Raw genomic sequence first — 19,024 nt, 5'->3', positions numbered from 1 at the left:
CTCTTTTACTTCTTTCAACTTTCATTGAGCTGAAATGTGGCTTTGTTGAATCGTTACTAACTTTGGATTAGCCTCATCAACTTTCACAGGAAAGAAAAATCACAAAAATAGCAAAGAAATTACAAGAATTTCAACTAATATATGATATAATTTATAAAGTTTTATGGTAAAAACAACTCACAAATACATAGTTTCATTTTGACAAAAGAAAAAAAAAGCTCAGTAATTTCCTAAGACAGCTGGTCACTGTAGTTCTCATCAAATCTTACGTAAACAGAAGCAAAAAGTGCATTTGCTGGGGGCTATTTTCAGCGGCGGATTAATCCACATTTGGTGCTCTAGTGAGTATTTGGAGCAGCGGGACGGTGTGTGACAACATGAACTACAGTGTGTGACTCTCTCTCCTTTGTCTTTGCTGTAGTTTCTTCACTTCAACTTTCTCCTCCTCCCGGTTCGGAGCAGAGACCTGAGCGTTGAGTCTGCACAGTGTGACTCAGCCATAGACAAGGAAAACACATCAGTGAAAGCAGTTTTCCCACTTAACAGCGGGTCCCTGAAAGTATCCCGAAGCCATTCCTCCTCCAGCGTGTTTCCTGCTGCTTCCCTTCAGTGTTTCCTGACTTCACAGAGCGAGGAGGTGAAAATAAAACACCTCCTGAGATAAAAAAAGAGAATCTGAGAACTTCTGCAAGTGCCGCCCTCCAAAAGGAAGTTGGATTAACCCTCCGTCTTGCTCGATGCTCAGGTTTCTTTTCCACTGCTGATTGATCAATGATCAGAAGTAGTGACAGTGTTGTGTTGGTTGCAAATTGCAGACAAACTTCTGAGTCTTACAGACTCAAATTCTCATGTGTTGGTCAATGCTGTCATTTTTTTTTTTTCACCACGCCTCCAGCAGAACCGTTTCCACCGGGCCTCCACTCTCCAAACTGAAATATCTCAACAAATATTGGATCGATTGACTCACGTTTCCTCTTGTGCCACCATGAGGTTCACATTTTTGGCTTTGAGTGATCCGTTATCTGATTGATTGCCATGCCAACTGTATCGTATTGCTGTATTGGAAGTGGTGCACAATGCCCCTGCATCCAGAGGGGCCACTCTCTTCGGCTGCAGGACCGACCCATTGCTGACGTGCATAGAGACCTGGGAAGGGAGGGAAGGGCGGCAGCAGAGGCCGAGACCGGCCGAGACGCCCGGGTGGAGGGAGATCGGGCCGCTGGGAACTATGGGAGATATGCTTTAGCTGGTTACGGAGAGGTCTGACTTCAGCTGGTGGATATCGTCTCTCGTGTTTGCAGCCCACACACACACTGCCACTATATCTGACCTCAGTTCAAGAACAACTCGCAAAACAACACGATTGTTGAAATGGAAAACTTAAAACAAGGTAAAATAAGTCCCACGATCGGGGAGAAGGTCGTCAGACCTTAAGAAAAGTCCTTAAAACAACTTTAAAACTACATCTGATCATTAAAATCCTTTATCCAGTTAAAATATAAGGTTTAAATCTAAAAAGGTGTCAGAAATATATCAAATGAAACTGGATAAAAATGCAGCTGAGTCGGAATCAGTAGTGAACCGTCACTTTGACTCAAATTCTCTCAATCAGGATCAAAAATCAGAAGAGGAAGTGAAACATGAACTAGAGAGAAATGGGTTTCTAACCTGTGACCCTGTTTCTGGCACCATGGATACAGAGAGAGGCCCGACGTAGGGCCGGGAAAACACAAGCCGATATGGCGAATATTTACAGGCACGGAGCTGTGTCGTCTCCATCTGTTTCCTGTCTGTTAACTGGAATCGACACTGAATAAACCCTGGAAACCGGCGTGAGTGTGTGAGTATTGGCATGCGCGGCGGTGACGGTGACTCAGCTGAGCGCGCGGGAGGTCGAGGCTCTGTGGAGGAGAGACCCTGCGGCCGATGGAGAGTTCAAAGACTTCAAAGGCAAACGGACAAGAAGAGATATTTAATCTCCGGTCGATGGGATTACTAAACGGAGGGAATGATTATTTAAAGACGTTTTTTTTAAATATTTTCCTGAATGTTACTGAATGGTGAAGGAGTTCAGGCGAAGAACTTCCAGGGGAGAAGTGACTCTTCTGCAGCGATATTATGTAAATGCTCCTTTAATCTGTGACCAGTGAGGTCACTGACTCTGCCCTCAGGGAAACTCTCCTGTCATCTGCCAGCTGGTCCGGCAGAGGACGGAGAGAGAGCCACCTACAAGTCGCCTCACCTGGGCTCCTGACACAACAAACTGTAGCCCCCCCCACCCCCCGGACAGGAATCGAGCTGCCTCATGGTTCTGGTCCAGTTGTCGCTAATTGATTATGAGCTGGGTGGAGCGGCGGCAGCGGCGGCGGCTCGGCGGAGCAGCGAGGAGAAGCAGCATCGCTCTGAGCTGCTGGTTTTCATCAGGAGGCTGAAAAGACGGTGAAGAAGCAACAATGGCTGCATCTAGATGGAAAAATTATTAACAAGAACATGTGCCGCTTCAAAATGTAGATGAGCAGCTTGGATTTAATGCAGATTTGATTTGATTTCTGCACAGACACGTGAATATACTTCAGATTTTTCCAATGAGACGGCGTCATGTGATCTCTGACATCCAATAAACCTCCACCCTTCTTGGAGCTCGGATCTTTGGATGAGATTGGGCTTTGACTTTTATTTTTACTTTGTGTATTTTCAAACTGTACAGAACATCAAAGCTCCTTATCTTCTTCTTCTGTGTTTTATCTGAAGTGTTGATCCATAAGAAGATATAAAAACCATGTCAGTGTAGTTTTACATCTCCTCTCTCAGGCTTCTCTCTGGAGCTCTAGTAACAACAGGTCAGTGAGCCAATCAGAGGAGAGGAGATGTGTGGACAAGACGCAGTGATGGAAACAAGGAGACATTTGACTCGACCAGTAAACTGTCCCTTTAAAGATGTTCAACACACACACACACACACACACACACACACACAACACACACACACACACACAGGCTCGCTCCACCTGTCAACTGTCCCCGGAGCTCCGCCCACTGCAGGTCAACACACACCTTCACGTGCCGCAGGGCTCGGCTCAGCGGGGAGATCACACAGTTTCATCCATCTGTCCCCGAGCCGCTCTGCACGCCGCATCTGCAACCGTTGTCATGGAGACGGGCTTCGCTGGGCGGCGGCGGAAGCGATCCGGTGTTATGTTGCAGCCATTAGTGCAGGTCTCTGCGGACCTCAGGTTACACACATCAGTAACATCTGGTAACGTCTCAGCAGCTGGATCATTTTCCTCCTCCACCTCCTCCTTTCCTCCTCTCTCCCTCCTTTCCTCCTCCACCTCCTCCTTTCCTCCTCTCTCCCTCCTTCCCTCCTCTACCTCCTCCTGTCTTCCTCCTCTTGCCAATTCCCTTCTCTAACTCCCCCCCCCCCCACCTCCTCCTGGCTCTCCTTCTAATGCTTTCTAAAGCTCCGTCACTTCTTCTCTTCAGAGCTTCTGAACGAGGAGTAAACGTACACGAGCTTCCGGAGAGTTTCTGAATATTTTAACTCATTTCTTTGAGAGGAACTTTGACAGAAACGTCCAGCGAGCGTCGGCAGAGCGTCGGCGGAGGGACGAGCTGAAACAGTTAAACAGCTGCGGTGGGAAATCGTTATGAGGCTAATTATCACTGAGGTTTTTCACACCAGGAGTTTAAATATATATATTTTTAAAACTCGTCCTAATGACTCATCTTCTGCTGGGCTGAGATAAAGTGTTGGATAATTTAATCAAGACAACTGTGTGTTCAGTGAAGTGAGTGCTTCCCCATAATCCACCCATTAGAAGCTAATCAGCGATCAGCTCTAATCAATACATCTCTCTTTATCAACGGCTGCTCCGTCAACGGTGCAGCCGGCGACTCCTGCAGCAGCTGAGAGGCTTCACACCATCAGACGTCTGTCCTGTTGTTATAAATACGTTTCCAGTCTGCTAATGAAGTCATTTACGTGCGTGTGCGTGTGTGTGTGCGTGCGTGCGTGTGCGTGCGTGTATGTGTGTGTGTGCGTGTGTTTGTGTGTGCGCGTGTGTGCGTGTGTGTGTGTGCGTGTGTGTGCGTGCGTGTGTGTGCGTGCGTGTGTGTGCGTGCGTGTGCGTGTGTGTGTGCGTGTGTGCGTGCGTGTGTGCGTCTGTGTGCGTGTGTGTGCGTGCGTGCGTGCGTGCGTGTGTGTGTGTGTGTGTGTGTGCGTGTGTGTGCGTGCGCGTGTGTGCGTGTGTGTGTGTGCGTGTGTGTGCGTGCGTGTGTGTGTGTGCGTGTGCGTGTGTGTGTGCGTGTGTGCGTGCGTGTGTGCGTCTGTGTGTGCGTGTGTGTGCGTGCGTGCGTGTGTGTGTGTGTGTGTGCGTGCGTGTGTGTGCGTGTGTGTGCGTGCGTGTGCGTGCGTGTGTGTGCGTGCGTGTGTGTGCGTGTGTGTGTGTGTGTGTGTGCGTGTGTGCGTGCGTGTGTGTGTGCGTCTGTGTGTGCGTGTGTGTGCGTGCGTGCGTGCGTGCGTGTGTGTGTGTGTGTGTGTGTGCGTGCGTGCGTGTGTGCGTGTGTGCGTGCGTGCGTGCGTGTGTGTGTGTGTGTGTGCAGCAGCAGCAGCAGCAGCAGAGATGAAAGCTCATTGATCCCACAGAGGAGCCACAGCTGCTCTCTGCACAGCGTCTCGTTATTAATCTGACGCTTTTAAACGCCTCAATCGCCGCCATTCTTCACGATTACTGCTGCTGCCGCCGTTTACACACAGATTACAGCGCCGTCACAGGCCCAGGTAAATATGTAGGTGTTACAGCAGTAAGGTTATAAACCAGGTTTCCTCTGATGAAAAGAAGCAGAGTGTGACAGTCAGGAGATGAAAAACCTTATTTAATATTTATCTATATAATTCTTTAGGTCGTTTTCTGCTTGTTGTTTTTATTAACACAGTAACTTGATGTTGCTGCAGACAAACGGGTGTTTCTGTTATAACAAACTAACTCCGCAGAGTTGTCATTTGGGAGAGGAAACGTGAGCTGCAACATGATGCCCATTAGACCTCAGACATATAATCAATACAGTGATATATATATATATATTACTGAAACAAATCTGTGGGCGTCAACTGCTCTGCTTTCTGCTTCTGTAACAGCTGGAGAGCAATGGCGGCAGTCAGTGCTGGTTCTAGTGTAGATGAGACCCGAGGAGAGATTTGACAAAAATGGAAAATGTTGCATTTATTTGGGTTTGAGCGATATCCAAAATATCACGATGTACGATATTGTGTTTCGGGTTGAAGCGATGCTACCATGATACGATGTAGAGTAAACGAAGCCGTGAGATAAGCGTTGGACTGTCAGGCAAAACCGGAAAAAGAATCAAATAAAAAATATCACATATAGCCGGATATATCAAGATATTTTATATTATCAAATATCAGCCCAAGCCCACATTTAGTCATGTCAGAATCAAGTGGTAACTGCAGTTCCTCTAATGGCCACTAGAGGCTGGCTCCAACAGTGAGTCAGTCCCCATAGACTCCCATGTTAAAATGTCCACCTTTATAGCAGAAAAAAACATGTTTACAACCTGGTACAGAAACGAATTTCCTCCTTCATGACACCTGTTTATATAACTCACCTGTTTACATTTTATTAAGGACTACAGTTATGGAGGATTGAGGGCGTGGCCTCTTTGAGTGACAGGTGGGTGAGCGTATGCTTTCCGCAAACCAACATGCACCGTAGTCCCAGCTCCACAAATGCCCCTCCTCTTTGACCATTTTTGGATTAGCAGAGAGTTAGGGGCGGAGTCACAAACTGCCAAGATGGCAACGGTGGAGCAGCTCACTCTGAGCTTCAAAACCGCTCTTCAAAACTATGGATGACGTCATAGAGGCTACGTCCATCTTTATTTACAGTCTATAGTCAGAATACACAACAAAACCTCTTCTGATAATCTGACAACCATCAGGCCTCTTAAATAAACTGACGGCTCTCTGTTATAATCCGGCCGACACCACTGAATTTATTTACATTATCCAGAGGAAATGTGGTTTGGAGATTTTCTTGAGGTAAAAAAAAAACAACACTGAGACAGTACATCATAAATTTATAGAAGTTTCTAGGGAACCGCTCATCAGTTAGATCCCAGCGTGTCTGAGGATAATACTCTGAAGACGGCAGATTTACTACATGGAGCCAATTCCTGCTGCTGAAGGTTTTGCATTTTTAACCTAAGGAACAATATTAAGAATAAGCCCTTTCAACTTTAACATGCATCTAAATCTGCATTACATTAAATCTGTTCAGGTAAATCAAAGTGAAACTGTCAAAACTCATCTAAAATGTGTTTTCGCTTATGGAGCTTCAGTCAAATAATGAAGGGAAGGTAACAAGTAGTTCAGAAATAAAATACACATATGAAATGTACGATTTTCTTTGCTGTTGACTTCACAGCGTCAAAGATTTGCTTTGTTTTCCCACTTTTCTGCTCACTGACAATCATTTGTACAAACAAAACAGACCTCTGGATACTGTTTTAAGACATAGAGGTAGTTTCCTTCAGATACAGCGTGAACTTCTCGGCTGACGTGTTTTAAAGTTTGTTTTCTTTTGATCATTGCTGAATGCTTCAACATGCAAGTGGTCTGAGAGAAGATGGGCGGGTCTCCAGCCTCTGATTCATCTACAAATTACAGCAGAGCTGAGGAAGCTGAACTCCGAAACCACACACACACTCATAAACACACACACGCCACTGATCTCCAACATACATGAAACCACTGATGCATTTCAACATGCCTCTTCCAATCTAATTAATGTCAGAGCTCGTCTGGGTGCGAAAACTTTTTAATCAGCGAGAGCCGGGTGTGATTATCTCACAGTGACCAGCCGAGAAGAAAACAGTGTCAACTTCCTCTGTAATCACATCAAGAGAAGGTCACATGACCTCTCTTCCTGTTCACTCAACAACACACTCCGAGCAGAGGCACAACTAGTTTAACATAACAACCAAGCAGCTCAGAAAATAAAAAAACCCCACCGTGTTTAAAGGTCAAACAAACTCTCAGATTCTGGTGGAGAACATCTCAAGGTTTCCTACCCGACTCTCTGGAGATCTGGACGAAGGCCTCGACGCCGCTCTCGCCGTAGTTTCCCTCGGAGGCGAGCGTGGACACGTAGTTCCAGCCCATCGCCGTCACGATGTCCAGCATGGCCTGAGCCTGGTAGGAGTCTGGAGGAACCACGCGGGAGAAGAAGTCGTAGCGGGTGTTGTCGCTGAGCTCTGGAGCGGTCGAGGCGTAGCTGATCTGAGGAATCTGTGGAGACACGGAGGCGTTGACCGTTAGTAGAATAATAAAAATACAGGTGCAGCAGTCACACATAATGTCCTTTAAACCAGACAGGTGACATCATTTAAATAAGTCTCATCCAGGGCAATTAACAGAGCATCATGTTGCTCAAACACACTCCTGCAAAGTAGTAACCGGATTTCTCGAGACTGTCCTCCCGTAAAAAAGGAGCCCATAGGTTGTTTGTGCAGCAGGTTATTATGACCCATAGTTATGTTTTGTTGCTAAGCGACATATAGTGGTCGTAGTAATTATGACAGGAGCAAAGGGGAAAAGTGTCGGTGACGTCAGGAGGAGGTTGTGGTGGATGGATGTGTCAACAAAACACAGGAGGACACAGAAGTATCAAGGTTGTTTAAGTTAAATAAATTATATATATATATATATATATATATATATATATATATATATATATATATATATATATATATATATATAATCCAGTATCATTTTGTCTGTACATTTACCTACAATATAAAACTCTTGTATTTCAGCAAGAAAATATTAAAATACAGTAAATTCTTAGTATTAGAATAACAGCTTTTTAGTTGCATCTACTTTGCCATTTTTTTGATCACAGTCAAAACTCAACACTTCCTGCAGATGTTTCACAACAAAAGCATAACAGGAAAGGGATGGAACGTGTCCTTTGATTTACTGGAAGGCTTTTAATTTGAAGCATCAGTGCAGGAAGCGTTGCGATATACTGACAGCAGATTAAAAGTGAATGAAAAAATGGAAAGTAGAGCTGCGACTAGACATTATAAGAGGAAAAATGTGTTACATTGATAAAATATTCAATCTGTAATATGTTGTTGTAAATTAGTGGAATATAAATGTAATTTCTACGAGAAAATGCTACACACCAGCCAGAAAAAGAAACACTATATTTTCATTGTGGAAAAGCACAATCTTACTTCCTGGTATTTGAGGCTTGTTGATTTAGTCGTACATACAACTCTACTAACTGCAGACAGGAAGTGAGAAAACAGTGTTTTCAGATTAACTTTTAAATGTTGTACACTGTCTCTCCCCCAAACACCCCACAGTGTATTTGAGAGATTTAAAACAGATTGAGTTTGAACCTTAAATCCTGACCTTCCTCGACTTCCTGTTGTTCAGTTTTTTGTCCGAGTTGAGTTAACCGCTCTCCTATGTGAATTAGGGAGGCGGATCAGGTCATAGATCCTGCAGCAGAAAGGCCGACAGGCCCGGCGGGGCTGGATAATGGTGCTTTAGAGAAGGATTGAAGGGCTGATTGATTTCACTTCAGTCAGAGACCGAGGTGTTGGGCTGAGTGCCGCTCGAACCCTCATCAGGATTCACAGGAGGAGGAGGGAGGAAGACAGATGACAGCGGGCCTGACAGCAATACAAATGTCACTCAGCCCGACTCGCTCGGCGACAGGAGGCAAATTAAAGGCCTGTACAGTAAATACAAACCTGTCGGAGAGCTGACACTATCAGTGCGCCGCAGGTTTAACACATCAGAGAGGAGCTTAGGTTTATTTCCATCAGAGCTGAACACAAACAACACATCTGAGCCTCTGATGCTTTACTGACTTTTTACACTTTAGACACTTTAAAAGTTTCCTCAGCTGTTTATCTGATGGATAAAGTTAGTGCACGTTTCCATTTGACATGAAACGAGTTTTGTCCAAAAAGTTAACTATTCGGAAACTCTGAGAAACAGCCCTTTTAGACATTATCTAAAACATTTAAAGAGAAGTTATTCTTCAGACCTGCCGACAGGAAACACTGCGTGCAGTAGTGATGCATGGGTCGTAGTTATATCCACGGGCACTGTAGTTAATCAGCGGATCGGGTGGGGCAGGTCATAAAAATTAACATTCTGATTAACAGCAGATGAAGTGCAGATGGATGAAATAATTTATAATGTATGAGGAAATGATTAATTACAGAATCTAAACCGTGAACACTTTTTAAGCTTCATTTTTCGTCAGGCAGGAATATGACTCTGTGTTTGGACTGCTGAACTCATTAAGATTTATTATTTATTTTGGGCAGCAGCCAAATGTTATTATGAGCTTTTGAATTGTTTGTGTTCAGGAAGCAGCGGTGACATTCAGAGGCCGGTTGCAAGTTAAGATTTTCCTGAAAACCTGAGTTACGATTTCCTTAAAAGAAAAACAGTTGCACAAAACAACTTTAAGGTTTACTTAAAATGTTCCCTTAAGTATTTTGAGGTTTTCTCCTTATCTTAGTCTTGTAATTAAGGAATCACTTAAAGTCAAAACTGTCAAAGTTATGAGGCAAAAAAGTTTGTGTCAAAATATTTAAATAAGAAATGTATGTTTCCTTGACATTAACTGACACAATAAAGTATAAAAAATGAAATTAAATAAAATTAAAGAGCTAAATAATTGTTACTAGATTAACGTTTGTTGAATTTCACTTCATTTCTTTGCTTGACTGGTTGAACTTTAGGTATTTCAAATCTTCCATATCCCTTCAGAAAAACCTCTGAAACAAGCTCTACAGTTTTCTGCATCTTATTTTGGAGACAGATTAAAACTGGGAGAGGAAGGGTTGACAAAACCAGCTCATGTCAGGATGAAAGAACTGCTGTGTTCAATCAGAGAGCATGATGGGAGCATCAGTCTCCCACTCAAAATCCAAACCCTGCGACTTCTGTCAGATATGAGGTTTAAACAGGACGGTGGTGACTGATCACCGACTGAAATCACTCTCACACACACACACACACACACACACACACACACACACACACACACACACACACACACACACACACACACACACACACACACACACACAACAGCTGAGGCTGAAATAACTGCAGCTGCATGTGAATATGGTGGGGACCCTCCATTAGCATTAATGATGCATTGTGGGGCTGAATAAACAGCAGCATCAGTTATTGATGCTCTGGAGCTGCTGCTCCATTAAAACACATCAGCTCCACCTATTCACACCCTGCTGCTGCATTTAAAGGACCACACCGCTGTTTTTTAATGCTCATTGAGTCTCACTGAGGCGGATCACAGCGCTCCGCAGATACCCACAGACACAACCATCCTGTGATTTCAGCACCTGGAGGGAACAAATACAATTAATCCAGCTTGGTCGTGGGGCTCCAACCAAGTGGAGGTGACTGGAAAACCTCCACAGGTAGAAATGAGCCCACAGGTCGTCTGTGCAGCAGGTTATTGTGACCCATAGTCAGGTTTTGTTGCTAGGCGACATCTCGTTGTCGTAGTGATTATGACGGGGGCAAAGGGAAAAGTGTCGATGATGTAGAATAAAGAGAGACGGTTGTGGTGGATGGATGAATATGACACAGGAGAGCGGTGTTCGAGTCCCATGTGAAAACAGCAGTTTATATTGTAACCATGACAACAAATGTTTTCCTAAAGCTAACCAAGCCACGACCTTTATTACAGTAACCATGGTGACACATCTGCCGACATAAGGGGCACTAATAGGGACTTTAAGCAGCGACGGTTGAAGTGACGGCTACGGCGCCCATATACATTCCAACGTGTTGCCATAGCAGCAGATATCAAAGATCGCTAAGCAACAATTAACTCCAACAACAGCTACTTGACTTCGTCAGGAAACAGGTCGCTCTGAACATTGCTACAACATGTCTCTTAAGATGGCCGGACAGCTGTTGAAATTTGCTTTAGAGACAATTTAAAAATCAAATGAGGAGTTTGTATAAATCTGTCACTTCAGCACCACGGACAGCGTCATGGCTTCATCAATACACAGCACAGTGAGGTTGAGGGCGGATCGGCAGCACCTCCTCTTTGAGAAAAGGATCAACAGGGATGTGAAGTATAAAGTTCTCAACTTGAGAAGAGGCACACTGAAGCATCACAGCAGACTGAACAACCATGACTTCCGTCACAATCATGACTCCAGTTTGGCTTTTTGACCGAGCTTCGTGCACAAGACACTGGACGTCATCAAATTACAGCAGTAATGATAATAATCACAATAATAACTGCAGGTTTGTGAAATGAAGCTGTGCTGTAGTCACACCGAGTTCCAAATGTGTTATTAAATAAATTGCAAATACTCTCAGAGAGAAAAAAAATAAAGGAGATCGTGCCGTGCTGGTGGCTTGTGAAGGAGGCCCTTCCCCCGACCGCAGGACTGCAATTTTAATTAGCAGCCTAACTTGAAACCCTGCTGACGAGCTCGCAGCACACTCACGTACCCATCCTCACAGTGCGATTACTACTACCTCATCATCGCTGTGAGGTATAACTGAGGGTGGATGATTTTATCCCTTCCACTCTAAAAGAATGTATTAATAAATTCATTAATTAATTAATCAGCCACCATCACACAAGGCTTTTATTCTGAAACAAGGGCAGACACTCAGAACATGTGAACAGATCTGTTATCAATTATTAATCTACTGCAGCGGAGGACAAATAATTCCTTTTTAAACTTTAACACTTTTTATTTTATTGATAACTATCGAACATTCAGGACTCAACTGAAAACAGTAAAGGGAAACGTATTATTTCAAAGATCATTTCATTTAAAAACATCATTTATATTTTTTTACATATTTAATTACATTTTTTTTTTTAAAAAGTGGGTGGAAATAAACTTAATTCACTGGCAGGTTTTTTGAAAAATTAAATTAACTACCACTTCACGATTGTTTGCCTCCGCCAACCTGCCAAGTTGAAGGAAATATTGTCACTTCCTGAATTACAGCGTTGAATAATGGCTTGGTCACATCACAACAGTTCGATGTCACCATGAAGTTGACCTTTGACCTCTGACCACCAAATTCTGGGTGTGAACGTTTGTTCCAAATGTGAAGAAATTCCCTCAGGTTGGTCTTGAGATGTCACATTTTAAGAGGCCAAAGAACGTGTGTTGTGAGGTCACAGTGACCTTGACCTTTGACCCCTCAAAATAAAATCAGTTCATTCTTGGGTCCAAATGGACGTTTGTGCCAAATGTGAAGAAGTTCCCTCAAAGCGTTACTGACATATCGCCGCTGCGGAGACATAGAAACATGTATAAAGCTGGAGGTTGTTTGCAGTGTCGCGGCGACTGAAGAATCTCTTTCACTCTCTGATCAGAACCGGTCTCGGGTCTCCGGTCTCAGGGGGACAAATAGAAGCGATCTGGTCCTGGACGTCAGCCCGCTGTGAAGTGACAGCAGCAGCGGATGCACTTGTCATCTCCCAGTGGGCGAGCGGCGCGTTGATAGATGACGCCTTGACAGCGATCATTACCCTCAACACCAAACCTTTACTTTACCCCGGTGAGACCCGCTGAGCTGGACCAGACCCGGTCTCACCCCGAGGACAGATTCACGCATGTGTGGGCATCTTTACATCCGAGGACACGGGCCCCGTTTTCTGCCGCCGCAGGGTGTTTCCTGTGACAGTGATTGATGCTCGTCATCCTGCGACAGCCTCAAGCTTTCTGCCCGACTGAACGGTGAAAGAGGAAATCCATCCGAGGAGACAGCACTCGTCCATCATCGTTCACTCTGCGCTCTGATTTTCTTATTTAAAGTAAAGGCTCTATTTACTGTCATCGCTCTCTTTCCCGGACAATAAACAGCTTCGCCCTCGAGGTAAAATCCTTCACGACTCCTGCTGTCGCTGCTCTGTTTCTCCTGATCCCTTTCTCGCAGTGATCAAACTGAATTCAGGATGAAGTCAGAATGACTCAGTGCCCCGCTGAAAAGTTTCCTTTTTTAATTAAATGCTTAAATATCTCAAATTAAAGGAGACATGCCTTTTACATGGCCTACTTTGGAGACTTGGGGGGGTGGGGGGGGGGGGGTGGGGGGTGGGGGTGTTAAAGTCTCCTAAAGAAAACAAAACTGTGACACTTATGATAAATAATTACATGGATGAACAGCCATGAAAATGTCATGTGAAGCATGACAAACTGGGGTTCATTAATCATTTATGTAACGGCACATAACAGTCACATGTAAGTCGCTTGCTCTGAATTAAAATATAACTGCAGCGCTTTTAACATCTGCTTCTTGTGACCAGGCCATGAGGAGGCTTTCCAAATCAAACTCTGGAAACTGATCGGTTGAGTCATTCAACAGCTGAGCTCAAACTGCATTTGAACAGAAAAAGAGGAAAGACTGAAGCTCTTTAATTGAAATCAGATCCTCAGAGGAGCCCGACACGAAGCTCATCGTGAGAGAACGACACACACTCCTGTGTAACCCGGGTCACGTGTCTCCGAAGGTTTCACCGTCTTTTGAAGCTCAGAGAAGGAAACAAGGTGAAACCGAGGTTGAGCGTGTGATTAGAAAGAAGCTCGAATAAGAAGTGATCATCTGTCAACAGTCAGAGAGGGGAAAACAAACTCCTGTTTGTTTCATATTTTCTTCTGAAGCGCCTCGGGGCGAACTGAGGGTCTCCGAACTGTTTCAGACAACGCTGAAACTCCGCAGTGTCTGCAGCAGACAGTCAGATCACACACTCAGTGCAGAGATAATGACACTTAAAGTTCAAGAACCATCAGCGCAACTCTGGAAATCACTCACTCTGGTGGTCAAAAATAATGGAAACACCACATAAAAACCCATCATATCCTTTGATTTAACAGACAAGTTTTGAGCTTAAAAAATGTTTTCAGGAACTTAGAAGAAAGGTCGGAGGTTTTGGACAACTGTTTCTTTAATCTTTACTTTTTATTCAGGATTTCTATTAATTGAACGTGAACATGATCAGGAATCTACAACAAAATACCACATGAGCAAAATTTCAAAGCAAAACAATGTGTGGAGATATTTTTCACACATGATGAAGAGATCCCTCAACGAAATGACACTTATGATTAATTTTATGGATTAAATGCATCAATAAAAAAGTATATGCTCATATTAATAATCCGGATGTTAAATGTGTCGCCTGCAGAGTTGTGGAAAATGAAAGTCATTTCTTGGTTGGACTGAGGAGCCAAAACATACTTATATATAATTATAATTTTTATTTTATAACTGCGAGGGCCCATCTTATTATGTCTGCACAGACTTCTTGTGCGGATGTCTATGCATTTACTATTCATGTAAATGCATATAAACGTAATATGAACAGAAGCACATTGGCTGCTCGTGTTCACTGGGGTGAATTCAGGTGTCTATTCAGAAATATGTCCTTTTGTACCGGAGACAAATTATAGTTTAAAAGAATATTAATGGTAAAAACAAGCACTCGTAGTGAACGTACTTTAAATACATTGCAGCTATTTAGTTGCTGCGGTTGTTGCATTTTAAATCAATTGAGAGACTCTCCTGTAAGAAACGAGCCCATAGGTTCGTCTCTGCAGCAGGTTACTATGACCCATAGTTATGTTTTGTTGCTAGGCGACATCTACTGGTCGTAGTGATTGTGACACGAGCAAAGGGGAAAAGTGTCGGTGACGTAGTGTAAAGAGAGACAAGGTCCACGTCAGGAGGAGGTGGTGGTGGACGGATGAACGTGACACAGGACAGCGGTGTGTTCGATTCCCATGTGAAGCCTGTGGTTTATATTGTAACCATGACAACAAAGAGTGTCTAATGGCGAGGAAGTGCTCGTTTTAACCCAAATCAACATCTTTTTTCTAAACCTAACCAAGCCATGATCGTTATCGGAGTAACCACGACGACAAAGTTAGGTGGTACAGTCTGCGTGTTTATTGTTGTAACCATGCCAACGAAGATCATCTAATGTTGAGGGAATGCTAATTTTAACCCAAATCACAATCTTTTCCTAAACCTAACCTAAGTACTTTTAGTGCCATGACTGTTATTGCAGTAACCATGGCGATGAAGGTAGGTACGCCGTCCTTGTGTTTATTATTGTAACCATGACCACCCAAGGTCTGGTAGGGAATCTAATTCAGGATGTGAACTTCACCTTCAGTGTCCTGAACTTTGTACATCCACCCTGAACTCTTCTAATTGCAGTAGTAACTTCCTTCACTAGAGAAAACTTTTTCTGAACATAGTCAGGCAGTAATTATGTTAAAACCAATTGATTTCTCGAAGCTGAATCACACTTATGAGAATAAACATATGACCACTGACTGAATATTCATCCAAGACTCTGTGTTTTTTATGGCCTCATCATCATTCCACCTAATGGAAATATTCTAGATGACTGCTGCATAATTTAGACACACATCCCCCAAAATTCAGCTTGACAAATTTGGCATCACTGGAACCTCTGGGATCTCCACCAGAATTTAAAAGAAAGTTCTGTGAGTTTGAACAAAGTTTGGGCGACCGGCATGAGTTTGTAAAGATGTGCAATCAGGATTCACAGTCATATGTGTCTGACTGTTTTCACTGCTGCTCTCCACCTGATTAAAATGCTTTTTTCCCCCCATCTCCATTCCTTGATTCTCAAAGTCTGAAATAAATATCAGAACTAATCTACCAGTATTGTTTTCTCCTAAAAATAACTCAGACTTGTCCTGACTCGGCTGCTGCTCGGTGCCACATTATTCATCTGAGAAACAGAAACCAGCCGGCAGCCAGAAATCGATGGACTCAACAGTCCTCCTGCTGACTCTCTGAGCTCCGTCCAGTCCCGTAGCAGACCTGTCTGAGCCTGAGGACACCGATGTGTCCGTCCTGCTGCTGGCTCTGTGTCACGGCCAGCTGGTCCTTTGGCCTGCGAAAAAACCCGATGCCAGCTCTCACCTGGCGTCAGCAGTGAGGAGGTGGAGCTGCCAAAAAGAACAAACATACGAGGCCACGACCATCAGTCAGCCTCCAGCCTGCCCGCTGAGTAAACAAGCCAACACAGCAAGGCCTGACGCCAAGCTGTCTTCTGAAAGTCTTGGCTTTGGGTTCAACGTTTAGATTCTGTCCTCGTCCCGCTGAAGACGGCCGCGCGTTGATCTCATCTCCGCCCCGGGGGGATTATGTAAAGTGCTCAGCTTTAAGAACGGCCCTTCAGTTCAGAAACATTTTCTCCACTCGTGTTCTGCACATCAGCTCGGTGGAGTGTGGAGAGTAGCTGCTGCATTATGGATATACACAGTCAGATATGGAAATATGTATGTGGGTGTTTCTCGCCTTCAGACGGTGTCAAGAGAACTGATGTTTGAACAGACTGTTACGCAGGTTGTCATCAATGCACTCACACCTCCAGTCTGTTTGGACCCAACAAAGCAGATGTTTAGCTCTCTCAAGATACTGAAACAAACCATCCATCGATCTTCTGCTGCTTATCCGGAGTCGGTCGTAGTGGAGGTAAGAAAGGTAGTCCAGATGTTCCTCTTCACAGCAACGTTTACCAGCTCCCAAGGGAAGAACTCAGTGAGCTCTGGGTCTACTCCTGCCAGTCGGACCTGTCCAGAAAACTTCTAATGGAGGACACCCAGGAAGCGTCCACATCAGACGACCGAACCACCTCAACTGGCTTTTTGATATGAAAAAGCATTAGCTCAACTCTGAGCTCACCCCCGAATGTCTACGCTCCTTACCCCCATCTCTAAGAGCCGTGAACCAAAGCGCCCTGCAGAGGAAACTCATTTAAAGAGGAAGTAAACCAACCAAAGCTTAATGCATTTCATTTTGTAAAGGGGAGACTGCATCTGAAAAGGACTCAAGGATTATTAAAACCTAACCCAATGGATCCATGAAGTCGTATAATCAAGACCAACGTGACAGGAGAGAAACTAACTGCTGAAATCATAAATAAAGACTCAGCAGTTACATGCATGTAGAGTAAGATTTATACATGAGGTTTTTTTTCCATATGAGCCTTAGTTCATTTGGACTCAGGACTCAGTTCGAGGACGGGCCAGAGAATCCGGTTTATTTTAAATGTGCACACGAGCTAGTTTTGAGCAGCAAAAGTCTTTTTTTTTTTTTTTTTACAAACAACGTGGCCTCTTTAACACTTGTCATTTCAAGTTTCTTGTATTCATATAGAATCCAGACAGGATTTAAGAAACTTTAAATTTTACATATATACATCTGCCTGCGACTGCAATCTGTCCTGGCTTTCCCAGCAACATGCAAACCAGGCTCTCCTCTGGTAATGCACCTGAAGCTGTTCTGTAACTACAACAAACACCAGAAGAAGAACTTCTGCACTTTAGCAGCTTTGTTGCAACAATAACAGTTTAGCTAACTTACTTACTATAAACTAACACATGCAGTACTTATGAACTAGAACAAGGTAGAGTGGCCCTGCACCGATGTAGCTTGGACAGGAGGAGGAGGTGGGGTGAAAGTGGCGGCTGGTGCTCACTGACATTCAATATACACTGTATCTGTACACTACTGTACTGTGAGGAATCTAAAACTGTTTTAGGTACTTTAGACTCTTATCCTTCCTGCAGTAATATCAGGATCAGTCCCAAATTCATTCTACAGCAGAGTCAAGTCTGGGATCAGGACTATGGCAGGCTCTCCAAGATGCCATTCAACTCCGAGAATACTTCTCTCTGGTGACAGATAAGGGGCAGGAGGGGGACAACTGGGCCTCAGTAATGGGAAAGGTGAAGAAAAAAACATGTATAACTTAGAGAGAGAGAGAGCGAGAGAGAGAGCGAGCACTGGAAGAACACAGCCCTTCACCTTTTAAATTATTGACATAATATAATTATAGCCTTCATTGGGTTTCTTCTCTGACCATAAAGGACATGTGGCCTCCACTGTCGCCACATGCAGCTGCTAAAATGGTTAAGAAAATCAAATATTTATATGTTTTTCAGGCCATATTCACACATTGAAACTAAACTGAAAGGTGTCAGTTTTATGTAATGTTGCTGGTACGATGTCAATATGCCATCTTGATCTTTTCCCTATTTGTTTTTTTTTGTTGTTGCTGGAAAACCAAACGTGTCACACATGTAAAATCTAAGAGACAGAGAAACAAGACACGATGCAAAGTGCGAGTCGAAATGAAAACCGAGATGTTCCGCAAACCGCCAAGCACAAGCGCACGCAGGCGGCGAGTCCCTGGCGTTAACACGTCAATCAGCGTCACAGACCAGAAGATATAAAAACGCAGCAATTCTCTACGAGGACTTTGCATACACAGTCGAAAAAAGCAGTCACGGGATGGAGAGAAGAAGGGAGGCTTCACATGTGAAAATGATAACACACTTCAACTATACTCGACACATTTCGAAGCCTCGACCTCTCACGCAACATCGCTCTTGTATCAGGAGCCAGAGACCACGAGCGCTTGGCTTTATTTACCCACAGAAACTGGGCCAGAGCAGGACCTGCACACAGGGACTGTTCCCCTCAAAGCCGTTTCCCTCTGTTATAGTCTTATCCTAAGGTTCTTAAAAATCCTCTCAGTGAAACAGGTGAAATAGTTTCACTCACTGGCAGGTTATCTGACTTTAAGACCAAACAGTAAATTAATTTAATGGTTAAAACGTTGATTTTTTTTTGCTGTTTTATTTCACTGTTTTTTTTTTTTTTTCCTCAGTGGTTTGAGTCGACAGGGAAAACCAACAGAGACCGTCTCTCTCTGTCAGCAGCTGACAGCAGGAAGAAGCTCCAGCAGCCTTTTCTGCATTGTAAGTGTATTTTTACACATTATTTATTTGGGCTGTCCCACTTTAACACATCCAGGCCTCAAACACTGACTGACCCACTTGCTGCTGTGAAGTCTAAATCACAGATTCTCTGATTCAGGGTTTTTATTTTATCTGACAGACAGCAAGACAAAACCGCTGCTTG

General features: G+C 43.9%; 1 protein-coding gene across 3 annotated transcripts in view; it reads right to left on the bottom strand.

Annotated features, from left to right (window-relative positions):
- Positions 1-19,024, bottom strand: part of LOC130176370 (metabotropic glutamate receptor 8-like) — a 121,400-nt gene that overhangs the window by 74,438 nt on the left and 27,938 nt on the right. For all 3 annotated transcript variants that reach the window (XM_056387411.1, XM_056387409.1, XM_056387410.1), the window contains exon 3: positions 7,090-7,306. In XM_056387411.1, coding sequence (XP_056243386.1) covers positions 7,090-7,306 — 217 coding nt within the window. The remainder of the gene's footprint in view (positions 1-7,089; positions 7,307-19,024) is intronic.

The sequence above is a fragment of the Seriola aureovittata genome, chromosome 10 (genome assembly GCF_021018895.1).
Source record: "Seriola aureovittata isolate HTS-2021-v1 ecotype China chromosome 10, ASM2101889v1, whole genome shotgun sequence".
NCBI classification, from domain to species: domain Eukaryota; kingdom Metazoa; phylum Chordata; class Actinopteri; order Carangiformes; family Carangidae; genus Seriola; species Seriola aureovittata.
This window is presented reverse-complemented; position numbering and strand designations above follow the sequence as displayed.